Here is a 10,524-nt window from a genome sequence, read left to right on the forward strand (position 1 = left end):
ATTGATTTGACTCATTTGTCTTGGCACAGCTACGATATCTCCTCGAACTAAATCAGTTATCATATCCTCCATTTATCTCCAAAACCTACTTGGGAATGTACAGAACATTGAGTGAAATCCACGTCAAAGACGTTTCTCCTAAAGGACTTTGAGGAATAAATGTAACCTGTGATCTCAGAGCAGATATTAAAGAAGTAATATAGAAAATGGATTTGAGATGTGACAATGTGAGTCAAGTGTAATAATTTCTTCTCTCAGTGAAACACACTGCTTCTCTGGGTGATGCTGGTTGAAAAGTTTTTATGATAAAGAGTCTGAAAAAGAAAGAAATGCTCTTCTTTCCTCTGTTTTCCTGAAAGTTAAGTCTGTGTTTGTATATTGTTTGTATCATATGTTCATGAACTGCAAGGCTACATCTAAGTTACGGTAAATTGGGCGCCCACACTGAAACTAAGCTGGGTCACACTGAAATCAACCCATGGTGCCGGTGCTCCGGGGGCTCGCGGGGTTGGACGAGTGCACCTTCCAAGGGTCGTGGGCGGATGGATCCAGCGGCGTCTCCCGGGACACGTTGCGCCCGTCGTCCCCTGCGTCCCCGGCCTCCACCTCCACCTCCACCTCGACCTCCACCTCCAGGTCAGCGTCGTCCTCCGGCACGGCCCGGGAGTCGGAGCCCCCCTCGGTCTGACCCATGTAGACGTTGTACGGGTCGAAGGGATCCACCAGCTGGTTCCTCTTCTCCCGGTGCAGCAGGAGGCGCTCCAGCGACACCGTGTTCTTCTTGGGCAGGAAGAGGGAGGTCTGGGGCAGGTTCTGACCCGCAGCGTACACCTGCCGGGAGCCCTCCAGGTTGAAGAGGATGCCGGTCCGGACTGAGTAGTACACGTCCCGGTTGTTCTCCAGAAGCTTGTGGTTGAAGAGGCAATCGTCTTTCAGGCAGGTGGGCTGAGGAGGAAGAGAGAGGCAGAACATTCAACTGGAGGTATTCCATTTTTGTTCTTGGTAGAATAATCAATTGAAACTATTTTGGAAAATGGATGTTAGTGAAACCATGAAAAATGTGGTGCGTAAAAGTACCAAAAGTGGTTTGAAACCATGCGTAAAAGCGCGCACTTGTGCCAAATATGGACACAAAAAAGTTAAGGAGATCATCAATCAACAATTCATCGATCTGAGTTATCTAATAATAATCTAATAATACATTTTGAGACATCCCATTGCTGCATTATGTTCGTGCGTAAAAGAAACCCCATATTTAAAGTGATGGTTCAAGGGATGCGTAAAACCTCACACGTGTGCCCAGTGCAAGAGGAAACCGACGAGTACAAGTTCTAGAGGAGATCGAGTGAATTAATTGAAAAGCAACTTACAGAGCTGAACGGGTTCCCAACCAAATCCATGCACAGGTACCGGCTGCTTTTGATGCCGAGGATGGCGACGCGCTCCCTCGTTTCAGCTTTCAGTAAAAGAACACCTGCACAGGAGAGAGAGAGAGAGAAAGAAAGAGAAAGAGGGGATTTTAATAACAGACCTTCACTGCAACAAATAAACTGAAAACAACAAGAGGAGCATGAATCACTTACTGAACGAGCTCCTGCGGGTCGTTTTGTGCACTGTGCCATCCAATCGGATCTCCAAGTAGAAGTTGTTGAGATCCGTGGAAGTCTGCAGGTGGATGTATCTCCTTGGGTTCCCCCAGTTGGACCCAACCAGCGGGGACGGATTTGGGGCTGTGTCCCCGAGAGGAAACCCCTGGAAGACGGCGAGAAGGAAGGCCAGCAGAGTGTCCCTCATCCCCAGTCTCCTGTTGACGTCCATCCTGGAGCAAAATTGGCTCTTTCCACTGCGAGCTGCTGCTGCTGCTGCTGCTGAGTTTTTCAGATGCTGTGTTGTCCCAGAGTTCGGAGACAGTTCCTATTTAAAGCCCCCCGAGTGCCACTCCTGCTCACATCCTTTGCGTAAAAAAACAAAAAAAGAAGCTCGCCCCCAAAGCAGATGTGCGGGTTTGCTGCAGCGGAAGGGCACTTCCACCTCTGCCTGTTTATCCCGGGGCTCTGGTCACACAACAGAAGGCTTATTTTAGGTGGCAAGTCTGGACTGGTCCACCTTAGACCAAATGCTCCAAAGTCCGGTTATTTTCTTTGGACAGGACACATTTTGAATTAGGCAATAAAGAATAAACAGGAATATTAACCTATAAAAACGACCTGTTAATCAAATCAGGGTCATTTTATTTGTTTATGAGCTCAACTGACTTTTGTAGTTTGTGCAAATTCAGACTTTTACTCAGGAAGTTTATCGTCACATCAAACTTTTCTACACTTTAGTTTCACTCCGAGCTGAACGTGGAGCCACAGTCTGGAGTTTGTCTGTTTTTACGCACCTGCCCGACTCCACATCCCCGCTCTTCACCGGCAGAGGGAGCCACTCTCTCACTTAATGTAGTTTTCACTGACTTCCTGGAAAGTTACAGTGCGTCAGGGTGAGAGTTGGATGCTTGAGTTCAAATCACATTAAACTGGGAACAGCTTCTCTTGAAACTGAAAAGTAGTTTCCAGTTGTAGGAAAACATGTTAATTTAGTGCAATTACGTATTTTCACATTTGCTGTAGTGGTGGAAAGTAATTGAGTAGTACTGCACATAAAGTACACATTTGAGGTAATTCCTGCTCTACTCAAGAATTTCTACTCTGTGATTTGTTTGATTTTTCCTCTAATCAAAGGTAAATATTGTTTTAACAGTCTAATAATATCAGCTACAGTAATATGACTCACATTTTTCTGCACAAGCACTTTAACCTTTCTGTCTTTTTAACAGTTTCTTGATGGACAGGAGTATTTTCATGCTGTAATTACACTTAACCAGCAACAATTTAAAAAATCAAACCTTTATTGGTATCTCAGGAATACAGTAGACTGCTGTGCACAGCACATACGTACAAAAATAAAAGGAAAAAACTTTAATATCCTTACTTAGCATTGTCTGTTTTCAGAAACAAGTGACAGGAGGTTGTTTCTTCATCATTTACAGTCATTAGCAAACCAAAACTAAGGCAGGAGGTGAGGTATATGAGAGCAGAGATGAGAGGAATAGAGTGGAGGCTCAGTACTTTCAGAGCAGGAATTAAAAATTAAAAATTAAAACACATGAAGCACACAGCCCTAATCAAGCTCGGGGCCCAGACATGCTTATAGGACATTAAACAGTATTTTTTAAAAAATGATTCCTCGTCTTGAATGAAGTTAAATTTGATTAAAGCGATGGAAAGAAAAGATCAATCTGGATAAGATTCCTTTTGGTCAAAGCTGAAAGGTGAAGCTTTTTCTTTTTTTAGACACAAACCATCACTTGTTTAGGATCCAGCTCTGTTTCTGACGTGTGAGAAAACTCACTTAATCTCCGCATGAGATTATAATGGAGACGTGGTTAATAAGGTGCTACGAGAGACGTCAGACAGGTTGACAGTGAGGTGGGTAGCGAGAGCCACCATTGACTTCCCCACCTCGTAGGTACGTCAGTGCCTCTGCATGCAGCCTGGTCTACAACAGCAACAAGTCTTTTCAGTTCAACTTCCTCAGCATCGTGGTCTCAGCACTCGCAAATGGAAAAAGAGATTTATCAGAGGGACGAATACTGTTATGAGTGTATCTGTGCGTCGTAGACAACAGTAGAGCAGCGGGTGATACTGTGACAGGAGGTGATGGGAGATGTTGGGGTCGGTACTCAGCAGCAGCAGCAGCAGCAGCAGCAGCACAGGGCTCGTCCTGAGGATGGCCAGGGAGCGGCCCTGCAGGACTGGAGTTGCAGCAGCAGAGGTGAGGCTCTGCACGACTCTGCCTGCTCCTCACACACTGCATTAACTCTGCAGATGTCCCCTTCCCAGAAATATCCCAATGCAAGTACTTGGAAAAGGGAGGGGAGCGAGGGGGAGCATGTTGTGGAGCTGCATTTTAAAGAGGTGGCGCTCTTAAAGTCAGAGAGAGGAGCAGGACTGGTTCAGAGATATTCAAGCAGGGAACTATAGGGAACTGTAAGAGCCGGGTTTTTCCACCTGTCCAATAGAAACCCACCTCTTCAATCATTTATAATCCGTTAAAGCATAAAATAAAGTTAGTTTATGCACTTAGTGTCTCTGTTTCACGGAAACAGTCCGACCCATATAGCTGAGCACCCCGGCTGGCCAAGGCTGGTCCGTGACTCTGACCTTGAACTAAAAAAGGCTGAAAGGAGAGGAGGAAGCTCCTGGGTTACAGCAGGAATCCAAAGGTCCCTGCCTGCAGCGGGCGAGGGGGGAAGAGCAGAGGTGGGTGGTGGATGGTGCTCGGGGGGGCAATGGAGCTCCAAAGGTGGTGGTGGTGGTGGGGGGGGGGCTGCCTGTCATTCCTGCAGGGGGGTCTGACGAACAACAAACACAGCAGCCGCCTCCTTCGTGTACGTCTTTCCTGGATTTATACGGCCCTGCTTCCTCTTTCGACACATGAACGGATGGAGGCAGATGGTGGAGCAACCATCCAGTGTTAAAAGTAAACAGCTGCAGAAACTTCAAGGGAACATGTTCACGTTAAGATTCTCAGAAGTGACACAAAGCAAGAAAACAAGTTTGAAACAAGTCCACGTGCTGACAGCGAGTCTGCAAAGCGAGGTACAGGAAACGAGCTGATCACATGAGCACCTCCACGATTTGTATGTGAAGAAGATGCTGTGATGTACCAACTTTCTGATACCAGGGTTTCCACCGCTAAAATGTGACAAATCCTCCAGGGAGCAGCCACTCCACCGACTGCACTGTCCTTGAGTCCTTTTGGGGCACGTGCACTTGGCTCATCTGTAATTGCATTAGTAACTATCTGCCTCCAGCTCCCGACACCTCGCTGCCACTGCAGTGCTGCTGCAGAGCACAGACACGAGGAGGGGACATGGCCCGGTGGGGGGGGGGGGACACAGACTCCCACCGAACACACAACCGCAACGTGAGGGAAAGAAACAGATTCTCACCAGAAAAAGAAACATGGAGGCACCATCATCGACGGCTCATGTGCAACCTGGACTCTTTCTCTTTGCCTCGTTCAGGCGACTGCAACAAAGCAGCGTAAAAAGCTCCTGATTTCTTCTTCTTTACATTTGCAGCTATTTACATTTTTTCATTGGTTTCACGGACGGACAGAGGACATCGTTTTCAAACAGCAGCTGAAGCAACCCACTCTGCTGTGGGAGCTCCGTCCGTCTCTCTACAGTGTGCTCCATCCGCTCGCTTGATTCCTGTGCAGATGCAAGCCCGGTCCAAACCAAAAAGTAAAAAACGTTCTCCATGCTCAGATAGATATGTATTCCACCCTGTGTATTTGCTGGCGATGCCACACAGTCAAACTCGTGGCCTCGCGCCAGCCGCCATGGCCGACCACTCTCTGGTCTCCGCCACAGATTGTATATTACTTAATCGATCTAATTACAGAAAAGAAAATAAACCAGATAGTCAATCCCCCCCCCCCGCCCCCCAACCCTCCCCTCCTGAGGCCCTCTCCGGAGCGTCAGCCCTATTTCTGACTCCAGCGGGTGTCTCTTACATGCAAGCTGAAGGGGGCCACAAGTGGGAACACCAAGGCACCTTTAAAATCGTGCAGCAAAGGTAGTGCAGTTCAGTTTTCCCCCGCTGCCATCGAGTCGTCGAGCACTCGGAGGTTCGATCGAAACGATGACACTTAGCAGATATTCGGGCGGAAGTCCATGCATCCCTTAAATGTATAGTGACGTGGTTCTTTGAGGTAATAAAACGTATTCATTTCACTCTTTAAAAGCTCAGGATATCGCTCATCCTCCATCTCAAAAAAGGAAGTGACACATTGTTCAGTTACAGCAAGCACCAAGGTAAAGTGAGACAGGCCCGAGGCTTCGACTCGCCCCGGCCGTAAAAACAATAAGCAGCACAGTATGGCATACATATACAAAGATAGCTATCCAAATATACATATATATAAACAGAATAAATATTTGTGTTTTTTTACGCAGTCCATTGGTGTGTATATCGTGACTATGCGTTTCTGTTTTACCTGGAAGAACATCCATATGTGCAAATTACAGAGTTATTGCCAGTTTCTCTCATAGCCGCGGGAGGAAGTGTGTGACGGTCATGGCGGTGGTGGCCTTGTTGCCCCTCTTTACGCGGCCGTGCTTGCTGAGGGCCACGTAGAAGCCCTTGTAAACAAAAGACTCGTAGGCGTTGTAGTTGTTCGGCAGCAGAGTCTCCTTGAACTTGCACTCGTCCGCGAAGACTCTCTGAAAAGACAAAAAAGTCCCATCCCCCCAAACAATCAGACCAATAGACAAATGAGAGAGGTCAGTAAATCTCCTGACAGACGCAGGACGAACATCACGTCATCGTGCACGACGTCTGCGCACGTGACCTTTACTGTGGCAAACAGACGGTTATAGAAGGCTTTGAGGGAAACTGGAGGAGGAGGCATGTTGTTGCAAAACTCTTGAAAAGCAGATACTCGTCTCACCGCTGTTAGCGCTCGACTCGTAAAATAACCCTGAATAACCGAAAATATGAATTTAAAGGACAAACACACATGTATAAGCAGGCAGTAAATGCTCAGCAAGATTAGGTTTACATTATGGTTGAGTTGAAATTGCTTAAATTTATTTATGTTAAAGTGACAATACCATATTACGAAAGGTTTATTAAAAGTAGATCTGTGTTAACATTAAAATATACCTTTGCTTATAAAGGTAAAAATACAGAATCATATACATTACTTTGCATCTGGTAAAAAGGAGGCTAATTGTAGTTATATACTGCTGAGTGGCTTATTCTATAGTAATACATAAGTTATAAGTTGACTATATGAGTAATAACAAATTGATTTGGTAAATGAAATGAACATCGGATAAGTACGAAGTAAAAAGTTAAAATTTGCCTCTAAAATATGGTACAGTACAAATACATGGGAGCATAAACTGGAGTTACTCAGGTACAAGTACCTCAAAATTACAAATACTTTTATATTATTATTATATTATTATATTTATATTCATATTTTAGAAGAATTTCCTCTTTGCTTAATTTTCTTCACCAACAAGTTAAATATTTGTCTCTTTTAATGAAACTGAAAGGATCATTAAAAATTCAGCAGGGCAGCTTTTAACCCTCACGTCAAGGTCAGGTATTTTATAACATTCAGACAGTTTTTTTAAAATCAGGTTTTACTTTTTAAAAAGTTCCTGAAAAACCCACTGATAATGTATTTAGAGGACTTGTGCTGTCGTTTGTTGGAATGAGGATCAGACTCTTATGTTGACTGTTGACTACATGTTGCAGCCGTGGTGTTGACTGCAGGGCAAAGTTCATCATCTGCTCCGATGAACATTATGAGGAATAAATCACATATTAAGATTTACAGTCTCCAGTGGCTGCGAGATAACAAAGAACTCTTCTTTATTCAAACACAGTACATAAGTACAACGTTTAGACACTTTTACTTTGAGTACTTCCATTTTATGCTACTTTATATTTCTGTTTTACTACATCTACGAGAGAAGTACTCCACTATTGACGGCAATATTTATTTGTTACTACAACATAGTTACTAGCTATAGCATTAGTTACTTTTTACTGTGGTATAGTTGTTAGCTATAGGGATAGTAACTAGTTACTAATGTATATTTACTAGCTGAACCAATAATTGCTACAGTATAGTTACTAGCCATTGCATAGTTCTCGTTACTACACCACAGTTAATAGCTATAGCGATAGTTACGAGTTACTACAGTAGCTATAGTAACTATTTAGCTCTGTTTCCACCAGCAGCAGTAACCATAGTCATATATTATATTTCAATAGGCTTTGTGCTATATGGGCCATTTACCTTCGTTTCTTAGATTACTTTTTGTTGGTAGCACTTCTACTTAAATGTGAATGCGTGGCCTGTACTTGTAACGGAGTAATGGATTACTTGTTCAGTGTGGCACTGACATAGAGAAGAGGATGTTGGCGCTGATTCATCCTCTAATTGGAACTCCGTGTGAAACCCCCCATCATCAGGAAATATTAATAACACAACAGTGCTCATAAACCCGAGGATGCAGCAGCCACATGAACTCGTCTTACACTCAGCAGTGTGTGTGTGCGTGTGTGCATGAGAGTGAGTGAGTGTGTGTGTAGAGTTGTGCACACACGTACCGTTCCGTATAACCTTCCTCTGCTGTTCATTGCGACAAACAGCTGACTCCTCACTCCGAACATGCTGATGACTCCTCGGTCCACGGTGGAGATTTCTATCAGACCTGAAGGAAACAGGAGGTTATGAGGGAAACAAACACACTCACGCACACACACACGCACACGCACAGCAGATATACAGAGTCACACACTGCGCCGGTGGTACTGGCCTCTGCAGCAGTGATGGGTGTAACCTTGCAGGTGCACTGCGCCGGGATGATGTGCACCATCAGCCCTGATCCATGCAGTTTAGACACCACGGTGCTCTCTCTCTATGTGCATGACTGTGTGTGAGTGTGTGTGTGTGCAAGTGTTTGTGTGCGTGCATGTGCGTGCGTCCTGCTGCAGGGTAAAAATAAGCGTGCGTCTGAACTGCTTCCAGAGCATTCATGTCATGTTTTTGGTTTGGGAGGATGTTTCTCTCTGCACGCATATGAGGCTCGGGACCTTTTTGCTTTCGGAAACTTCCACACCGCTTATATTAAATATCATGCAGCAGGAGGAGTAACTTTTACGCTCCCTGCTGCGCATTGGTTTCCTCCATCCGTGCTTTCCGTGATGCAAACTCACTGTATTGGTTCTCACTGTGCGCACCGCTTATCCTGCCATCCGGGAGCACCTGCAGGTGAAACCCAATGCCCACGTTGCAGTAGAGCCGCCGCACTCTCTTGATGCCCTGCAAATAGTCACTCTCCCAGTTCAGCTCCGATTTCCCCCCGGCTATACCCAGGTAGGAGCGGGAGAAGAGCGTCTCCCACTTCTTCTCCAGCAAAGTGGCGTTAGTCCTGCTGGGAATCGGGTAGGACGAGGCGATCCCGCAGAGAGAAGTCCACAGGACAAGAAGCGTCCAGTGCGCCCTGGCCCCGCTGGACATGCTGGAGAGGCTCCGCTGCGCAATGGCCATCCGGTTCACCTTCGGGGCACGTGGTCAAAGTTACCTGCCCTAGAAACGCAACTCTTCTTATTCCCTGTCCTTTGGCATGGTGGTGTTGGTGGTGAAGGCTTGCTGTGGGATGGAGGCAGACCGAGGCCCCATAGCCCGGGATCTGAGCAGGAGGAGAGGGACGGAGCGCGTCGGAGCTTGAATTGGTGCCGGTGACGATGATCATCTTTCGCCTCTCTACAGGCAAACGCTGGCTGTGGAGGAGGGGGGACACCACTCACTGCAAAACCAGCTCACCTTGCCCCCGACTCCCACATCCTACCATGACATCACTGTGACTTCACCGCTGCGCACCCCCATCAGAGGCAGGGGATGGGAGGAGGAGAGAGAGAGGACCCCAGCAGCAGCAGCAGCAGTTCTGACTGGAATGATGGGGAGTGCTGCACCTTCACATCGGTGTCAGGAGAAGCTGCACACAATGAGGAGACAGGTTTCCTGTGGTAGATTTCAAAATAAAACCCTCATCCTGGGGAGTCCCTGCGTCACCGCATCTCCACAAACCTGTGAACTCAATGAGATGAAGTGCCAAGTTGAGGAAAATCTGCATTAAATACATCAGGTCAAAGCAAAGGTCATCATGAAAAGGTTCAATGTGTTTAGAAATAATCTGGTTCATATTTGAAGGCCTCCCCATAAACAACATCCATCGCAACTCTGAATATCTCCAGTTCATCCATTTAGGATAATAAACCAGCAATATATTATAGTTAAAAGTTCAGATAAATAAACACTGACGAGCAATGACCTCGTCTTAACTAAATAAATAACACATGTCTCGATTGTATATAGATTTTAAAAACTTACCGCAAAGAGGAAACTGAATAATATTTGAATTCAAAAACACTAAATCTCAACCAAAATCCATGGATCTGTACTGAGAAGTAATTAAATTGTTCTTATCACCTTCCAATATACTATAGATTTATGTTTTCCCCACGGATCACTGGCACATACAAGTGAATCCTAAAGTTTAGCTAAAGTTCAGATTAATAATAAAGGATTTACATTTTTTGACAAGCACATGCCGCAAAAGTCTTACAATTTGTTTTGTACAATTTGAGTCGAAACTCAGATGATCAGTTAATTCATCAAAAACGTTGATTCATCATCAAGCAAAAATTGGCATGTTCAAGATGCAAATTGGACAGTTTGCAAATAGGACACCTGAAGACATCCAGACCGTGTTTATTGGAGGAGTTGGGTCTAAATTTAAAATGGGAGTTTACTAGTTGAGGAAACAAATTTCCAACGTCAACACTGGTCTCTCCAGAGTGCCATTTTTATCACACTTATTATAATATGCTATTATTATATATCATAGTTTGTTAATAAACCAAAAATCTAATCTCAACGGAACTGCGT

At 45.2% G+C, this 10,524-nt stretch overlaps 2 protein-coding genes across 2 annotated transcripts; both read right to left on the bottom strand.

Annotated features, from left to right (window-relative positions):
- Positions 1-471: 471 nt before the first annotated feature.
- Positions 472-1,818, bottom strand: fgf23 (fibroblast growth factor 23). Its single transcript, XM_061076448.1, has 3 exons — positions 1,584-1,818; positions 1,371-1,474; positions 472-945 (listed from the first exon to the last, which is right to left on the bottom strand). Exons 1-3 carry the CDS (start codon positions 1,816-1,818, stop codon positions 472-474), a joined length of 813 nt encoding a protein of 270 aa, XP_060932431.1.
- Positions 1,819-6,097: 4,279 nt separating this feature from the next.
- On the bottom strand, positions 6,098-9,123 carry LOC133009049 (fibroblast growth factor 6-like). The gene is made up of 3 exons (XM_061076459.1): positions 8,790-9,123; positions 8,181-8,284; positions 6,098-6,274 (listed from the first exon to the last, which is right to left on the bottom strand). The coding sequence occupies exons 1-3, from the start codon at positions 9,121-9,123 to the stop codon at positions 6,098-6,100; spliced, it is 615 nt and encodes a 204-aa protein (XP_060932442.1).
- Positions 9,124-10,524: the final 1,401 nt, after the last annotated feature.

Source organism: Limanda limanda, chromosome 1 (assembly GCF_963576545.1).
Source record: "Limanda limanda chromosome 1, fLimLim1.1, whole genome shotgun sequence".
Classification (NCBI taxonomy): Eukaryota; Metazoa; Chordata; class Actinopteri; order Pleuronectiformes; family Pleuronectidae; genus Limanda; species Limanda limanda.

Coding starts and splice junctions, on each gene's coding strand:
- fgf23 (XM_061076448.1), bottom strand. CDS start 1,818: ATGGACGTCAACAGGAGACTGGGGATGAGGGACACTCTGCTGGCCTTC. Junction 1,475..1,583: donor GACCCGCAGGAGCTCGTTCA/GTAAGTGATTCA, acceptor TCTCCTGTGCAG/GTGTTCTTTTACTGAAAGCT. Junction 946..1,370: donor TTGGGAACCCGTTCAGCTCT/GTAAGTTGCTTT, acceptor CTTCCTCCTCAG/CCCACCTGCCTGAAAGACGA.
- LOC133009049 (XM_061076459.1), bottom strand. CDS start 9,123: ATGGCCATTGCGCAGCGGAGCCTCTCCAGCATGTCCAGCGGGGCCAGG. Junction 8,285..8,789: donor GCACAGTGAGAACCAATACA/GTGAGTTTGCAT, acceptor TGTTTCCTTCAG/GTCTGATAGAAATCTCCACC. Junction 6,275..8,180: donor GAGGAAGGTTATACGGAACG/GTACGTGTGTGC, acceptor TTGTCTTTTCAG/AGAGTCTTCGCGGACGAGTG.